Source organism: Leptodactylus fuscus, chromosome 1 (assembly GCF_031893055.1).
Source record: "Leptodactylus fuscus isolate aLepFus1 chromosome 1, aLepFus1.hap2, whole genome shotgun sequence".
Taxonomy (NCBI): Eukaryota; Metazoa; Chordata; class Amphibia; order Anura; family Leptodactylidae; genus Leptodactylus; species Leptodactylus fuscus.
The window spans coordinates 148,704,981-148,724,639 of NC_134265.1; the positions used below are offsets into that span (position 1 = coordinate 148,704,981).

At 39.2% G+C, this 19,659-nt stretch overlaps 1 protein-coding gene across 1 annotated transcript in view; it reads left to right on the top strand.

Moving 5' to 3' along the window:
* The first annotated feature begins 4,533 nt into the window (after positions 1 to 4,533).
* The window catches only part of PRUNE2 (prune homolog 2 with BCH domain), a 275,764-nt gene continuing 260,638 nt past the window's right edge, over positions 4,534 to 19,659 (top strand). The window contains exon 1 of the mRNA XM_075278140.1: positions 4,534 to 4,714. Within this exon, the coding sequence (XP_075134241.1) occupies positions 4,679 to 4,714 (36 nt within the window). The 5' untranslated portion in view covers positions 4,534 to 4,678. The remainder of the gene's footprint in view (positions 4,715 to 19,659) is intronic.

A 19,659-nucleotide genomic window follows, 5' to 3' on the forward strand; every position in this document is an offset into this window, starting at 1 on the left:
CTACGTATTTCACAGTGTATGCCCACCGATATTCAGGGGACCTAACTCTCTTATTCTGAAAAAAGCCTCCAGGAGAAAACATACACATCCCAAACACAGTGGTGTAGGGAAAACTCCAAGGAGGGGTGCACAGAAAAAAGTCCAGTTACAGCGATTCTAGTGCTTACAAGACATACTATTTGGCAGAGGCAACTAACATTTGATCTAGGTGGACTATAAATCAACTTAATGCTCCCCCGATCTTATTAGAGGAACATCACTAAGGGCTCGTTCACATCTGTGCCCGGGGTCTCCGCTTTCAGGTTTCCATTTCCTGCCCGAAACTGGGCAGGAGACAGAAACCTGCAGGCATTTTTCAAACCCATTCAAATGAACAGGTTTCTGTCTTCTGCATGCAACCTCAGAACGGAGACCAGCCGCTGGTGTGAACCCAGCGTCACCTGTATTTGGGGTAGCCGCATGTGCAATTTGAAAGTGTATACTATAGCATAACAACAAAGCCTCCATGACTTGGTCTTGTATGCTAAATGATGTGTAACAAAAAATATTTCCCAGACACTTACTAGGTCTCAAATTGTAGCTGGAAGACTCTGCTATTCTCAGAAGCCCCATAGCAGTGAATGGAGAGAGCTGCTCATGCACCTTCAAGACACGGTCGGGGATTCTTGAAAAAGATTTGGATCCAAGAGGTGGGACCTCAATTTGCTCAACATTAATGGCACATCCTGTGGATATGCTATCACTGTCACACATTGGAATATCTCTTTAAATAGTTGCAACTAGAAGCAATTGAAATGTAATACATGTAGTGTGTAGTGTAGTGTGAATTGTATATGTATGTACATCATATTAACCATACAGCTCATCCAAGCTATATTAATAATAATAATAAAATAACATTACATTGTATCTTCATCACCTCTTATTGTATTGTTTTACATGTGTATTTATATTTTCATGATGTGGATAATACAAATAGAGACATCCCTGTCAGTAGACTAAGCACTGAGCTCACTGTAGTGACTCCCACTGTGATGCATAGTGTGTGAGTATCTCCAGCAGCCCTCCCCGCCTCCACCCTCTTGGGCGCTGTCCACTATTGCAGTGCTGATCTGCCTGTGACGTTGTCTGGCCACTGATTGGCTTGCCTACCCTGCTGTTCCCTTTTCTTGCGGGGGCGCGCTTGGAAAGCTTCCAAAATCTTGAGATGTGGCATAACATCTCGAAGAAAGCACAGAGTGCAGTAACATTACCTCATTCACAGCAGTGCGAGATTACAGCTACTCTGTGCAGTAAACCGAGACTTGTATACATGGCGGTGGAGCAAGTAGTGCCTCACTGTAACAGTTCTCAGGACACATAATATGTGGTGTGTATATATATATATATGTGTGTATCAGATGCATGTTAATGTAATTATATAAATATTCTATATACTATGACTCTGTTCAGATATGTACAGATATGATACTTTTTCAAAACCGTTAACTTTTTATTACCACCTTGATTATTAATATGGCTCCGTAATTGGGCCTTAAAGAAAAACTAAACTACAAAAAACATGAAAAAAATTATAAACACATATACAAAAATGACCCCTATAAATATACCTGTAGAGCTGTGAACAAGCTGCAGGAACAAGCAGTGTTGCTGAAATCTTGCAGGCACGCAAAGATCCCGCCTTCATTTTTTGCGGAAACCAACTGGGTGCACCAACAGGATGACATTAAAGATACATACACACGCTGCAGGTTACACATGGATTTTGCAAACTGAGTTTTTTGCTGAAAATCCATAGGTAATACAGTACCATTTACTGTAAATAAATTAGATTTTCTTAATCTGATATACACAATGTAGATTTTTTCCGTGTGGAAATTGACATATGTGAATCTTTGTGTGGATTGTCACTTTGGATTTCATCTATTTCAGTGAGAGGGGTTTAGGCTAAGGGCCCATGTTGCGAAATGCAGCTAAAAAATACGCTGTGAAAAATTGCAGTAGAAACACATCATGTTTTTTTCCCTAGTATTATTTCATTGCATTTTTGTTGAGTTTCTTCCCTTATTAAACCTAATTGGAAAAAGCGACTGTTTCCGCTGGTATAATTGGCATGCTATTTTTTTTAAAACTTAGCTTAGCGGGGTCTAAGACCCCGCATAAAGAGCTGCAGTCAATGCTACTAAAAGACTGTCATGGAAAGGCATTGCATTTTTTCTGCAGCATTTTTCACAGTTATATCTGTTATACCTATATCGAAAAAACTAGCATTTCCGCAAGTATAATTGAAAACGCGATCGTTTTTGAATTCACAGCTTTTCTGTTGCAGATTTTTTTCTGCAATGTGTGGATGGGATTCACCAGAAAGCCCAAACATTTTGCAGGTGCTGAACAATGCAGCATTTTTTTTTTTTTGCTGTGGTATTTTCCCTGCAACCAAAATGCTGCGTCATTCACAAAGTGGAGCCATGGGCTAATAGTGGATTTAGGTATGGAAAATCTTCAGCAACCACTTTTAGGCCGGGGCCCCATGGGCCAGAAATGCTGCAATTTGCCTGCGGCAAAAATGCTGCGGGAAAAATCGCAGCATTTTAAAGTAACTACAAAGTAGATGGGATTCATGCATATTCCATGCCCACTTTGTGGTAAAAACCGCAGCGCAGACAAACTGCAATTTCCAAAACCGGCGCGATTTTGGAAATCACAGCATGTCAATTATATCTACAGAAATGCTGGCGGCATTCCCGTAGATATAATGGTAACAGAAAGTCCGCAGAGGAAAACTCAGTGAACTTTCTGTTCAAAGCGCTGTGGGAAGAACCACGGAGCCTTAGCCTTATGTGGACATGTAGCCTAAAACAAAGAAAAGTTTGTTGAAAAGGAGCAGGACTTGGCTCGTATCGACTATAGTGAATTCGTAGAGTACTGAAAGATCTGTTGTAGGAAATATGTACAGCTGCAGGAAAAAAATTATTGGGAGATTTGAGTATTATAAGTATTATTCTATTTTCTTTAGTTAATGTGGGTAGGACAATTGTGGCTCTTGGAATTTAGCAACTTGGAAAGGCCAAGTAGCAAGTTCTGTAGAGATAGATAAATAAAGGTAGATAATATTTAATATTTTATTTTGTATGTCATAGATGGAACAGAAAATATTCTGTCTTAATATGTACCTTTTGTTACATTTTAAATGTTTTAAATGTTTACATTAAAATGCACATCTAGTAAAGTTGAGACATCTCCAAAGGTTAGATGTCACCTATATTAACTATAAAACCAACTTGTTTATATTGTATATTTGTTACATAGAGTGTTAGGCAGTATAGCAATATATAGGAGGCCCCTGCAGATTCCCTTTAGGTTAGTATTGCTTTCTCCCTCTTTCCTTATTTTAATATACGATCATTGAGTTTGACTTTTTCCCACAGTTAGATTTAAGGCCTCTTCCATATAAAGATGATATAATTTATATAGTGCCTCCAAGTAGTATAGGATTTGTATACTTTTCTATAAGTTCTCCTCAAAAGTGAGTTCTTCTGACCAGCAAAATAACCATGAATAACCTCTTCAGTCCCCACATTGCGAATACGTGGCAAAACCAGCTCTCACTTATTCATAAAATCAAGGCTCCTCACACATACTGGGCCAGATAAACATATAGAGGGGAACACGTGGCACATGTCCAGTGCATGGCCCTTCTTGCTCCACAGATGCGGCACAAAGATGCGAATGGGGGCAGGAGCAGGGCAGTCTGAGGCAGGGCTATCTTGACCAAAAAACTGCTGTGGATTGAAATCTACTTCATTTCCCGACTGGCATAGATTTCTATCCTGGTGTATAGGGCCTTCATTAAAAGTGTCATGAGGAACACTATTCTTAATAAATCACCCCCCATACTGTCTATAGTTTTAGGTAGGGCATACTATGTCTAGAAAAACTGTGCCAGATTTTTCACAGTGTCTAATGTTTTTTGAAAGTCTGGCGCACTTTTAGACAGTTTAAGTTTACACAACTTATTAGATGGCCTTAATTTCTGACATATTTGCCCAAATCTGATGCATTTTTTAGTTGTAAATTAAGTCTCGACCCTTTGGGCAAAGGTACAGAAACTGTTATAAAGTGCCTGAAACACATAGAAAATGTAGTGTAAAGCATGAGCAACATCATTTATTTTATGCAGAATTCTGGTGGATTTCCATTAGTTTATCTGCCCCTGTGTTATAGGTGCAGGACAAGACAGCATTGAATAAACATACCGCGCTGAAGCCTGAGGAATGCTGCTGTGTTTGAATGAGAGCCAACAGTGAGAAGTAAAAGACTATCAGGTCTGTTTAGTGTAAGCTCTAGTGAATAGAGTAAACGGTAGGAGACTAAAGCAGACTAGACGTCTTGTGAGACATGTCCATTCCTAGCTCCTTCCTGGCTGCAGGCAGTGAAGGGTTACAGCTGTATGCCTGCACTGCGCGGTGTCAGCTTTCAGCACCTTGGAGAGATTCCATGCGCGCTCCCGGCTGCTGCCTTCTCCCTGGGAGATCAGTAGGGGAGCTCCTGCTGCCTGCTCTGCTCCCACTGACTCATTGTCGGGGGGCTCTGTGGGGGGCTGCACCAGCTGCATCAGGTGTGGGCATCTCCAGCTGCCACCAGACGGCCATCCTCAGGGATTAACCTGCCACTAACTATGGAGGAATTCCTGCAACGCACCAAATCAAGGCTGGTGAGTTCACTATCTCAGACTGAGCCTAGCTAGTGCTATGAGAGTCAAGCAGCCGGACCCCCCAGTATTAGGGATTGGGTGTATGGAGTTTGTATTCTTATGGAGTTTGTATTCTTATGGAGTTTGTATTCTTATGGAGTTTGTTGCTGACATCAGCCCCACCCTGATCACTTGTGTATGGGGCATTAGCTGTAGTTCACAGGGAGTTGCCAATATCACTATAAGTGCAGTTAGTGCTGGAGACTTCAGGCTCTGGAGTTGTGTGTAATCCATTGTGATACAATAGTCATTATCTCTCTATCTATCTATCTATCTATCTATCTATCTATCATCTATCTATCTATCTCCTTTCTATCTATCTATCTATCTATCTATCTATCTATCTATCTATCCCTCTATCTATCTCCTATCTATCTATCTATCTATCTATCTATCTATCTATCTATGTCTGTCTATCTATAAACCTATCTCTTATCTATCTATCTATCTATCTATCTATCTATCTATCTATCTATCTATCTATCTATTTATTTAATTGTCCTGTCTCCAGGGTATTCAGTAATACTACATAATCCTTCATACGCAGGTCAATAGTCTGTTTATATTCTGACCATGCATTTCTTATTGTTCACACTATAAAGATATATAAGGCTGATCAAATTGTAGTATACTATGCAAAGTCAATGTAAAGTATTCCCTAAAATCACTGATGAGACTGGTTTAACACATTCTACTCAGCACTAAGCAGCCTTATCACTCATTTATCAATGATATAAACTTGTCAATCATTTATTTGACTTTTTTTTTTGCACTTGTAAAGTTCACGCCTTCCTTTGAAATACTGTATTTGATGTTCGCTATCTCAAAATTTTTAGCAGAGGGGTATACACTGATACTAGGACTGTAATGTGCAGAATAAGAATGTAATACTTCCTTAAGAATCAGTAATAAGATTGAGCTGATTTCCTCTGCACATGAATTTGATACAGTAATTGTATATAGTGATAGCTTGTTCCCAATAATAATAGCTTGGCATAAGTATACTGTGTCACCCAAAGGATTGCATTTCATAAATAGATAGAAAAGCTTCTGTATGTTTATATGCCATTTCCATCTGATGGTTTCCATGGCATAAGTTTCCAATATTATACAGATTATTCCTTTATAACAGTCTGATAATGGGAGTCTAAACATTTCATTGCTGACAACTGTAACACGCTCCAGCTTACGTGTGATGAACATTGTGTGGGGCCTGTTTGACAATACAACGTGTAAATATTAGCCAAATTCATATAAGTGAAATTCCTTTATTTTTAGAACTTCTGAAAACAATAAAGCTCTAAAATAATCCATCACAATACACTTTCGGTTATTACTAAGCTCCATGGGGGACAGACTCATCAGAAGAGATAACAATATCATAAGAGATAAAAAATGAATTCTTCCATTGACATTAGCAGGAAATTAAATCAAATATGTTTTATATGAATTATGATAATGGGCAGAATTCTAAACTTGTTGCAATTTTGGACCTGTGTGTTGTGTCAATGATGATAAAATTCAGAAGCTTTATTGGTGTAACTAAAGTACAAATGATTCAGCTGTAGCGGGCCCCAGCGTCTACAGGATGCAGACATTATTTCCTCATAATGTGACTATGAATGATGCATTGGCTTATGGAGCCATGTTACTGATTTGTATTGGTACCCTAAAATCTTTAATGTATACTGCACAGAGCAACCCAGTCAAACTTTTATGCTGGAAGTAAGTACTGTATGTATAATTTATGTACTATGCTGGTCTGGGGTACGGTGAGACCACAAGAGGAGATGATTCTGAAGGCCCAACTTCCATGTAAACAATGTAGCAGGGTCAGTGCCTTCCTTCTATGCTAGTCAGATATATCCATAAGTGCAGTCTATAACAGACATCATGAGTGGATATATCAAGACTGATGTAAGGCCTGCGACTCTTCATATATCAGGCTTATCCTCCAGCCAGGCCAAAAGAAGTCAGCATTTTTTGTGTAAAATGAAAATTTATACAGAAATTGCTTTTTCATACCTTCTACTCCAGAATAAATCATGCAGTGTACATAACAGTACCAAAAGACGTGCAGCTACTGGTTCAAACATATATTGGTGAATATCCTGTACAATGGAAATACAGCTATAAATAGTACATATTATAGTACATATATAAAAGCTGCTAAACCAACCATATCCGTAGGGCGACATATAGGTCAGTATACTTTTTATTACAGAATAGTGTAGTAGACTATACTATTCCATACAAGGTATACAGTATAAAACATATATACTAAGTGGTAATTACTTTTCTAAATTTGGAGTCTATCGGGGCTTGCTGTCTCCCTCCCTCTCTTCAGTCCTGACTTCTACTTTCATAGCATAAGCCCGACACTCAGGCTACTTAATCCAAACTGTACTGGGACTGATGTTAACCTTTTCCAGGGTTGCCAAGCTCCAATTTCAATATCCTTTGACAACTGGACCAAAATTAGGGACAGACAAAAAATTTTTTGTCACACCTGGGAAAAAAAGTACTACTTCAGGCTAATAGTCCAATAGCTATTAGCCCACTCAGTGTCCTAGTCACAGGAAGGACATTGTCCATAAACCTCAGCTGAGGTACTGCTTTTGTGAAGGCTGTAGTCAGTTGAGGGGTACAGGAGCAGATGTACAGAAGTATACAATGCCAGACATCTCAGACATCCTTATGGGACACACATTTCTGAGGCCAGAAAAATGCTTCATTTTGGACCACTAAGTCTCTGAGCTGCCTTGATGGTCAATGGTACATCTGTCTTAATTTATATAGAAGTATTATTTAGATGCTGTATTGGATTGCTCTGTGCATGAAGCTGTTATATGGTCACTGTTATGATATAAGCACTGTATGATGGTATTTATACATCATAGGCATTGTGGCGCTGTATGGAGCTGTCATTTCAGAACTGAACATGTTATTTTTTAAGAGTATTGTGGAGGTGGTGGCACTGTTTAGCATTGTTTTTTAGACAACCGTATGAAAACTTTATTAAGACAACATATGTCATTATTTGGACAACATACTGTAAGGCACGTGTAATTAGGCACCATCTGTTTTAATATGAACTGTATGATACTATATTTTGGAAAGATACAGCAAAGAGTACCGTCCAATGTAAAGTCAGCCCTGATATCTTATTTGCATGACCCTTTCTGACTTTTGTATAGTTCAACTATTTATGTTTTTAGAAAAAATAAAACAAAAAAATATCTAGTACTTCTAAAATTTTAAAAAAAAAAATTAAAATGTAACTTTTAATGATTATATTTTAAAAAATATATTACATGGAACTCCAAAAAAAAGTTGCACATTCACCAAAACAAAAATGGTGACAAAGAAAACCAGCAAAAAAAGAAAACATAACAAAAAACAGCAGGCAAACCACTACATATTGAATCTGCTTATGTGTTTCAGGGATTAAAGGGGTTGTCCCATCACAAGGGTCCTATCTATACTGCTTGTTAATGTGGATGTAAGACTTTTCCTAAATACACTGCTTCAGCAAAACTGCTTTGTTTGTCCACTATCTTACTTTATTCAATTCATTGTTGACACAGCCCTGACTTATCTGCTCAAAATTCAAATGATGTATCTGCCTGCTCTCAGGGTGAGGGAAGAGGGGCTAAGTGCACGGGAGCGAGCCTGTGTTTCTAGCTATTCCTGTGTCTACACCACGTGACCTAGCTTTCTGCTCTCAGATAGGGGAGAGGAGCTGCTTTCATTTTTGAACTCGTCTTCTGTTCTCCCAGTTATCAGGCTAGCTAATTCAATTGTGTTCATTTCGGTTTGAGGACCTTTGATGACATCACAGGCCCTTCAGCTGCCCCATGCTATGCGGTGGGTGGAGCTACACACTAATTTGGGGGCGGAGCTAAACGGCAGGTTGCATATGAAACCAAATGACGCAAGAAACCAGGAAGAAAGAAGATTTTACAGCAGTGAAGACTGGTGAGTATGCGATGTGGGAATACCCCTTTAAGCACCTTAGTCATAGCACTGGAATGGAAAGAGTAAGGAGCTTAAGCTCTGAAATGCATAAGTAGAATCGATATGTAGAGGTTTGTCCACTGTTTTTTTGTCATTTCTTCTTTTTTTGCTGTTTTTCGTTGTTGCCATTTTTGTTTTGGCGAATGTGCAACTTTTTTTGGAGTTCCATATTTTTTTTATATATGATCATTAAAAGTTAAATTTTAATATTGTTTTTCAAAATTTTCAAAGTACTAGAGAGAAGTACTTTTTTTTTTTGAGAACGTGCAACTTTTTTGGAGTCCCATGTAATATATTTTTGCTTGTCTTGATGGGCTCATAATTTGATTCAGTTCTGTAATCTACTTGTATTATTTTGGGAAATGGAAAATAAACGATAACTTAGTAGCCCAGGAGTAACAGACTTTCATCTGCACATATGGTTGGCGATGAAACATTTCACTGTCACCTTCAGACTTCCTTTGTTGGACTTACTAGTCTTTTTGCAGGTGAACAGTCTCATTTGGAGGAAGTAGATGCTGGAACCTGAAGAAATGATATATTCCTGTAATTGAGCTGGCTAAAGATTTTAGTACCAGTTCTAGAAATGCCATTAAATTATTGATGGAATAATTCACTGAAAGGTGTTTTTCATATCTCGGATCATTTAAAATGCTCGGCTTTGTGGTTTCAAATCTTATCTCTCTGTAGCTGAATGATGTGGAGCAGGATTATAAATCCTCTTCTTTTATACTCAATATGTTGGACAAACAAAACATTATGCAAGAATAGGAAAGGGGAAAAAAATAAAATACCCCCCCCCCCCCCCCCAGCTATACTGACCTCCTCCACCACTCCAGTTATCCCAGCTGGTATATGTTCACTTTTTGCAGCACTGACGTGTCATACGTACTCATGCGATTTGTCTCTGTATTTGTATTGAGTTATAAATGTATATTTTTGAACTTATTTATTTATTTTGCGTTCATTGTAATGCATTGCATTAGTGATCAGACCCCCTGGGTTTTAAAATGTTTATTTTTGTATGAGTTATGGCCATTGTTCCTTCTTATGCTTTTTTTTCAGAATAAGGTGATGGAACAAACTGCGCATCCCAGTTTGCTGCTGCCTTTGCCTCTCACAGTCTATCTCTGAATGCTGGGCCGCACTTGTCATTGTTAAACCAGCAAATCCAGGTGCAGCTCAGCAATAAGTAGTAAAATGCAGGCGGTACCCACAGCTGACAATTTATGCATTATTTATTTTGCTTATATAGCGCCATCATATTACGCAGCGCTTTACAGAAATGTCCATCACTGTACAATATAGGGCTCACATTCTAAACTCTCTTATCAGTATTTCTTGTTTGGGAGGAAACCCATGCAAACACAAGGAGATCATACAAACTTTTTGTAGATGTTACCCTTAGCTGGATTCATACTGGAGTACATCTGTCTTTAAATGTATGAGTATATGAGAATGGCAACTATCTTTATTGCCACAGTCCTATCCATACTACATATTTTTATGTTGGTTCTCAACTACATCAATAAGTAATGATTTGTGATTATATTTAGATAAAAGGTTACTGTGAGTGGTTAGAGGAATCTATGTTTCATAATGTCATCAATTTATGGCTGTTGGAAGCTTCTTGGATATACATTATCTTTTTGAGAACTATCAAAATGCAAAAAACAAGCTTTCATACAAGTGCAACAACAGAAAAATGTAAAACAGTTTAGCTTTCAAAAAAATGACAAAATGAAAATAAATCCCTGTATACTTGAGTACCAAACTAGGTTTCATCCATGAGGGGTTAACATCCTTTTATTGACCTAACGTGTGCAGTATCCTTGTATTGTGATGCTGAGTTTATTATTGAAAGTGCACAGATGTTACTGTGATACTTGGCCGTGGCAATGCTATATTTATTATTCATCTTCTGTGATATTATCCCTGTCCTGCGACACCATTGTGTATTAGCTTTGTCTATCAATCAAAACTGACTATGGTCCACTCTGCTACCATTACTATTGACATAACACCATACCTTCCACCGTACAGACGTCAGAAAGCGGGAGAAAATCTGCAGCGCATTCAGTATGCTGTGGTAGATATGTTTGTCCATATCCCCTTGTGCTTTTAGTGGCCTACACAAAATATAATGCCCCTTTAGTGCTCTCACAAAGTATAAAGCTTCCTTGTCGTCATACCCCTTTGTATCCTCCAGACAGAATAAAATCTCCCAGTACCGCCACACAGTATAACATCCTCTTTGAGGCTCCCACAGAGTCCACTTGTTGGCCTCCCATGGTATAATGACTTATTGTGTCCCCTACACAGTATTAGGTCCCCCTTGTGGCCCCCACATATTATAATGTCACCCTTGTGTCCTACACACTTTATTATGTCACCTTTGGACTCCTATACCAAATAGTGTCCTTTCTTATGCCCCACATATTTTAACGTCCTCTTTGGGCCTCCACACACAAAGTTACAAACTGTACACAAATAATAGTGTCTGATTTGCTAAATATGTATTAATAGCAGTCTGAATAGTGTATAATAGTATGACCTGGAGAGTAAATGTAGTAATATTATATGTATTGACTTTTTAAATAGCTTTCAAAGTCTTCTGTGACCTCAGACTGCAGCAAGTTATTAGATTTAAGTCATAGTTTGTTACATCTGTATATATATATTGTGGGGAAGGTAGCTTGGTAACAGCAATGGTGTGGCACAACCAGAACAACCAGAGACAGGGGCAAAAAATCTGGTACATACAGGTTTATTTAGTAAAAACTGCAAAATACATGAACAGGTCAGGTCAGGTACAAATAATAATAATAATAAAAAAAAATACAGCCTTAACTTCAGGCAAAAGGCAAAACAAAACTCCTGTTCGTCTGAGCTCTAACACTGAATAAGGCTAACTGTACGTGCGACTTACTTCTGGCCACAAGATCAAACAACACACAAGTCACAGCTTGGTCTCACCACAACTCAGCTCTCCAGGACAGACCCAGGCACTTCCTTCCACTCCCAGGATCTGCCCTGAAGTGCAGGCTCTGCTCTACTCAAGACCGCCTTGGACAACACATATGTCACGAATCTGGGGAATATATATTGTGAATCCAGTACTCCGCTGTCACCTTCTTATGAGACGTCACAGCTGGTGAGAACTTCCGCAAAAGAAGAAAGCCAAACCGTAGGACAGGACAACGCTGGGAGGACACTGTATCAGCATGGACAGGTGAGTATGTTTATTTTTTTTCATCTCCTCCTGCCAAAATCATTAAAAAAAATTTGCCTGGTATATTGATTCTGTGATCATATTGCAGTATCCAAAGACCAGCAAACAAATACAGATAGAAGTATCTGTAGTCAAAAGTCAAAGCTTGATTGTGGTTTGGCTATGGCAGCAGCACCACCATGGATTTCGTCTTTGTGAAGTGCATACCAGATGGTTTTTTTTACTGATACTGGTGCCTTTAAATTTGTATTCAACTGTGCAGAAATGTGATGGTTATAGTTTTGTATATTCGGCTACATTTCAATGAAGAACTCTTCTGCTCTTCACACCAAACTTTAACTTTCGATGACAACTGCTTCTGTCTGCAAATGTTTTACTTTATAGCTGCTGTTAGAAAGTTGATTTTTATTTTTATCTCGAATAAGAGATTCTGAGCAGACTAATTCTTATTTGTATTCACTTGTCTGGTGACCACAAAAAACTTGTAGAACTGTATAAAATTGCTGACATCTTCCTGTCTCTATAAACTTCCAGTGAAATAAGAATATTTATGCACAAACATAAAGATGTATTATTTAGCAGGGAGCGGCACTTCAATATACTCATCAAAACAAACATTTCCCCATGCTTATGTACAGAAAACTTTAACTTGCATTGAAACACTTCCTCAGCTTTTTTGTGTTCCTGCCAGCACACATCATGAGACCTCATTTATTCTTCCATGTGACAGGAACACCCTGCCGGAAAACATATTGCAGGCCTTGGGACAGAAGTAGTACATCTTTGTAATTGGTGGTCTATTGTATATATGATATACAGACATCTGTAACTCTGCACGCCACTTGCAGTGTGGGGTTAATTGGTTCTTAAAAGATAGCAACACAATGTAAAAATGTTGAACCCATGATAGAGAACATTCTACCAGATGGTACTCAGCATGTCTGTATGTCCCCCTCTATATACAGGCTGGGTCCATGTTCTTGTCATTTAGGGGTAAAAGCAGAACGATTGTGGTCTAAATGTACAAAGATACAAATGTTGTACTTTATGTGTTAACAAATGAGAAAGGTTGTACATATTTTTCTAATTTAGTTTTAGAGTATATTGACATATAACAAACTTGTTGCAGAAAATTCTGCGACTGAAAATTAGTACCGTTAATCTGAATTGGGTTGTTTGGTGGGAAGCACATGGATTTTTGGGAAACCATTTACATGAATCAGGCAGTTGCTCAAATCTCTGCAATAAGTCTGCGTCATTTAGTGTTTAGTCTAAGTTTACACCATGGATTACTCTGGACATATTATCTCATTTTAATTCACGCACCTTTTCTAGCAGGCCATGCCCCTTTCCCGGTAAGGGCTAGTTCACATAGAGTAAAATGGCCTGGATTTTGACGCGGGAAGACACGTCAGGATCCGGACCAAAATGTGCCTGCCACGGCTAGCCGCAACTGTTGCGGCTTCCGAAAGTCGCGGCTTTCCGCTCTGGATTAGGCCCAAATGAATGAACCTAGTTGGGAGGGAGATGTCATGAGGTGGATGTCCATGGCTGAATCAGCCGTGGAATCCGCCTGAAGAAAGGGCAGCTCGCTTCTTTTTTCCGCAATCGGGAACAAACCGCTTGTGGAAAAAATAAATGACCGGCTCCCATTGATTTCAATGGGAGGTGTTTTTTTTTAGACGGATTCTGACGCAGATTCTACGTCAAAATCTGTCCCATTTCACTCCGTGTGAACTAGCCTTAAGGTACATCCTTTGTGGGAACAAGTTGAAGAAGTTGCCAAAAACATTTACTAAGTTGAAGCATTTGGCATGTTATCTGTTTTCTGGGGCAAATTGTGGCATTTTAATTAGTAAATTTCTGACTCATCTGTTTACTGAGCTTTTTATGCCCCTGACTTTTCCTTCCTTCACTTTCTGAGACAAAAAGTATCTGTTTGACAGCTACCATTGTCCAGTCTCTTAAAGGGTTTGATACCTACCAATCAGATATTTAAGGCCTATCCTAAGGATAGGCGATGAATAACTAATTCCTGGAGAACTCCTTTAATTTTCATGGTCACATAAGCAGGCCATTCCCTGTATGTAGACACATTAAATAAATACCTGTACAGGGGAAAACATAATCTTGTGTCAGTGACCAAATGTTTGTTACGCTAGATTCACAATAGCATTGTCTTTATAGTGGTGACATATAGAACCCGGCAGGCCCCATTGGCTATAATTGGGTCTGTTGGGTCTGTGTTGTTTCAAAACTGAACCCAGAAGGTGAAATAAGTTGTGTGTGCAGAACTTTTCCATCTGTCGATTTCAAATGAATTTTGTGACAGAGACTGTCTTTCAATGAAGAAAAAAGCAAGCATCATCCTTTATTGATGCATATTCATTAAAAACAGTCTTCAGGAAGGGAGAAAGTGCATTATAGGCGTGGAGGCAACAGCCGTTTTGCGCTCACAGGAGCGCTTTCTCAGGCCATGAATTCAACCTGCATTCAAGGTGTGTGTGATACACATAATGTTCCTGATTTTCTCAGTGGTGACTTTCTCATTCATGCTATATAGCAGGGGTCTCAAACTCACGGCGTGTGGGCCAACTGCGGCCCTCGGGACAAAAGTTTGCGGCCCCCGGTGGATGCCGGGTGTTTAACTATGGCAGCCGCCCGGGAGTAGGGCGGCCGCCATAGCTGCCGGGTGTCTACTGTTTTACACAGTAGACACCCAGTGCTAATGCCTCTGGGCGGTGCCGCAACGATCGGAGGCATTAACCCCTCCGGCGCCTCAGTCAAAGCTGACCGAGGCACCATTTTCCCGGCAGCGCATGGGCAGCGCCACTTTGCCGGTGATCGCTGGCACCTGGAGCATGCTCCAGGGCCAAAGTTAAGTTTGCATGACAGCCGGGAGCCTTGTAAAGGCTCCCCAGCCATTCAGCAGTGATTTTCTTTTGCAGGCTGCTCCATGCAGCCTGCAAAAGAAATGGCGATTTTTTGCAATGTATTGCAATGCATTAGCATTATAATGCATTGCATTAGTGATCAGACCTCCTTGGGTTCAAGACCCCTAGGGGGTCTAATAAATGCAAAAAAAAAAAAAAAATTAAAAAAGTTAAAAAAAATATAAAAAATTAAAAAGTAATAAAAATCACCACCCTTTCCCTAGAACACATGTAAAAGTAGTTAAATACTGTGAAACACCTACATGTTAGGTATCCCTGTGTCCAAAAAAGCCAGCTCTACAAATCTATAAAAATATTTTTCCTGTACGGTAAATGCCATAGTGGGAAAAAAAAGTCAAAAGTGCTAAACCACCATTTTTTCACCCTTTTGCCTCTGATAAAAATTAGAATAAAAATGATCAAAGCAAAAGCAATTCGCCAAAATGGTGTATCTAAAAACTACTCCTGGTCCCGCAAAAAAAGACGCCCTATACATTCCTGTACACAGAAGTATAAAACAGTTACGAGTGTCAGAATATGGTGACTTTTAGAAAAAAATTTTTGGGGAAAACCTGATGCGGCCCAGCTTCACCAAGACTCTACCTCTAGCGGCCCGCGGGTAAATTGAGTTTGAGACCCCTGCTATATAGTCATTCTGCCCTTGATGAAATGGAAACCAGCTCTCGCTCTATGCACTTCCTGGTGAGCACATGAAGACAGAGGTTAAAGAATGATGCAATAGCCCCTGACACTGCAACCCCCCGCCGATTTTTGCCATTCTTATTTATAAAGCATATTGTATACCCACAGCCTGCACCAATTAAAGTGATTTGTGCTCTTTATAGTGTAGAATATATGACATTTTTATGTGTTCAACTGGCATATACATAAAATGCTTTAGAATACTGGACATTTAGTGTGGGGAAATTATTCAAACAATTACTATACTTGTAATCATTCGCTAATTACATATAGATATCTAAAATATTACATATATTTGTGTTCTTTATTGTCTATTATTTATATAACTTAGCCCAGTCAAGGAAATTGAGTGAAGGCTAAAGCCATAGCAATGGTTGGCGTTAACATAGCCATAACTCAATGGCATTACAGCTGTGTACAAATACTTTGTCATGTAACGGTTTATGAGCCAAGTGACCTGATACAGCTTTTTTTATGGTTTCTGAACCAGTTTATATATTTATTTCTTAGAAGAGTATATTCGTGCTACTGGAAGGAGACTATGGAAACATGCCTTCTGTCTATCGATTGTATACTTTACAGAACACTCCAGTATTGATTTGAAGAGCGATGAGAAACCACAGAATTGTTCTTTTATTCTTACAGGCACCAAGTATTTGTCAATATCGTGCTCTGAGCCAGCAATTTAGAGTTCTGATAAATAATTCACACACTGCATTTCTCTTTTTCCAAATTTCTTTGCATTTCTTATTTGCAGCAAATGCAGATATCAGCTCACTAAAGGGATGTGAATATAATATGTATAGGCATTGCTAAAATAATTGCAGATGAAATGCAGGATGTACACAAAAAAATACACCAAGTAGGACTTATTGAAATCATATTAAAGCTTTTGCGTGTGAATGTAATGATGGTATATGTAGGTGTTTACAGTTTTAGAGTGAAAGGAGAAATTGGGCATGGAACCATACAGGTTCTGTGTATAATGCTTTGGCATATTTGCTCACAGATATTACAACGGAGTCTGTAGATCCTGCACACTTTTGGGTTGTCGAAGCTGGAGTACTAGATGCTCCCATAAATACATGATTGGCAACATGGCAGGTCAACAAAGTGTTGGAATCTGGTGGAAACATTCCTGGGGGAACCCATCATGTGTGTGTGGGCAAACATTATACAACTGAAGTGCCAGTTGGAAGCCCTGCCATAAGAGGCAACACATATCCTCAACACATACATATTGCTGACCTGTTAGTGTCAATCAGAACCTGGATTAATTTGTAAAGACATTACAAATCCAGCCCGTAGCAGTCTAGGCTTTTCTGCAAATGAAGGAGACAGTGGCTGACGATCAATGATGGGACATAAATTATTACAAAGATTGGATGTTTACTTCAGTACAGAGTATCTCATATGTATGCACTGCTGGAGCAAGAGTTCCAGGGTAAATACTGCTGTGGCAGATCTCATCATCTTGCCAACGGTAATCTCAAATTAGAGATCTGGAAGAGGAGAATGCAACACTGAGGGCGATTGACAATCTTGAGCACAGCGTGCTGCTCACAGAGCAAGCAGTCAGTGGGTTAGATATGGAGGTTGGAGAGCTGGAGGGACATCAGGAGGACCAAGCAAGGAGCTAGGTGGATACAGATAGAAGCGGTAGGAGGGGCTCTAAGAAAAGGAAGGCCACTCCTGTTTCTGCTCATCCAAACAAAATTGTCAAGTTGGGTGATGATGTGAAGATATCTGGCAATTCTGCTCTCCCTAACAGCCATATAATCAGGAAGGTAGAATAATTTGGTCACCAGGAACAGTCGACAGAATGGTTTGCTGTCTCCCTGGTGCCAGGTTTTGGTGAAACACTTGAACAAATTGTTGTAAAGGACTGGGGAAATTCTGGCTGTCATGGTCCATATAGGCACTGATGACAGGATAAATGGTAGATTTATGGGTGATGTTAACTACCCGGATATTGACTGGGGTCATGGTACTATATCATCTGCTAAGTAGGTTAAGTTCATCAACTTGTTGCAGCTAAAATACAAAGGCTGGTGGCTATGGAAAGCAAAATTAACCCCCCCCCACACACACACACACACAAAAATTCTTTAATTATATAAATGAATAAAAAAAAATCAGAACAGGTCGGTCCCCTAAGTAATGTATTTGATGGGTTCTTTAGATCTGTATATACAGAAGAACAGGGAGTGGTTGATGTAGGGGTCACCAATGCTGGTAATACATCAACCAATATACTAAACTGGATAAACATAGAAATTTTCCAAACCAAGCTAAAAAAAAATAATTAACTTTAGCAAGGTACAGTCTTTGCTATACCTGTTCTTAATTTTTAGGGATTCTCTTGTGACTGGTACAGTGCCAAGGGACCAGTCTAAGGCTAATGTGGTGCCTGTTTTCAAAAAGCGCTCCAGGACATTCCCAGGTAATAGACCTGTGATTTTAACGTCCATTGTGGGAAAACTGTTTGAGGGACTCTTAAGGGACTCTATATAGGAGTATGTTACTGTACATAATATTATAAGTGACAGATCGCATGATTTTACTAAGGACATAAGGGTCAGACTAATCTGAATTAAGGGGGACGCTCTGGTATCATAACATCAGCGCCTTTCACATGACTGCTGAGGCCAAAACTAACCAGAGAGCCGAACCTCACAAATATTTGTCAAAACAAATTTCGAGGGGTTCACCTAAAGCGGCTTGAGGCTCTGGCGAGCATATTATTCTGTGTGGGGCCACTGTGAAGCGTTATACTGAGGGGTACGGTGGGGAGCTTATTATACTGGATGGGGCTTCTGCGGAGCATTATATGGGGGGCACTGTGGAGAGCCTATTATACTTTATGGGGCCACTGTAGGGTTTGTGTGGGGCTGCTGTGGAGAATTATACTATGGGGGTACTGTGGAGCATTATACACTTTGTGGGAAGGGCTGGGAACATTATACTGTGTGGGGAGAAATGAGGAGCATTATATAAACTGTGTGGGAGCCACAGGACAGGAAACTGTAAGATACATTGGGGAGGAGGGGAGCCCAAAAATTTTGCCAGTACTGGACCTAAAATTTCTGATGGCAGCCTTGTGTGCTATACCTGCATCCCAGCTCCCTCACTAAAATCTTGCGAATGTGTGGAGTGCTATAGGATTTTCTCCAACGAAGACTCCAGCACAGATGTGAACATGCCTTATAGTTGCGTGATATGTTATGCCATATGTATAATGCACACAGTGATACTGCACTTAAAGGATTAGTGATGCCATAGCATAGGGATAATAAAGATAGTGATATCTCAGCACAAGGATACATCTTAAAGTACTAGTACAGGAATAATAGTTACAGTAATTCATAATGCAGAGATGATGCACACAGTGACAGGATCACAATATATCCCTATACAGGGATAACGTCCAAAGCCTTTTTATACAGAAATAAGAGTATACGGATAAGAAATATAAATTATACCAACTGTAAAGTTATAGAAAATACATACAGTGATGTCCCAATATGGGAATAATGTACACCATGATGTAACAGAACAGGGATAATGTCACAGATTAGAGACAGTTGCTAAAGATTTCACTGATGGGAAAATAAACACAACATTTTAATCAAAGATATTACTGAGATATGATATGCACACAGTTATATCACGCGAAGTCATAATAAACAGGATGGCCTTAGCACTTAGATGTGATGGTAATCTTCACATCTCCTACAAATAAACTTCTGTGTCTGCAGGATCCACACATTGTCAAAAAAATATAACACACCAAAAGTGAATTGATGGAATGGAATGAAACTTTCTATGTGTGAATTATAGAGGATATATGTAATTTATTAATATAATATTATTATTATAATATGTAATATTAGCACAAAATGGTTAGGTTTATTGAGGAAAACTATACAACTGAAAGGAGTTTAGAGTTCTACTTTCTAGCCTGTTGAGCCACCTGTAGTTTGGATGCAAGATGAGATCCGGTTGGCCAAGGAGGTCGTATG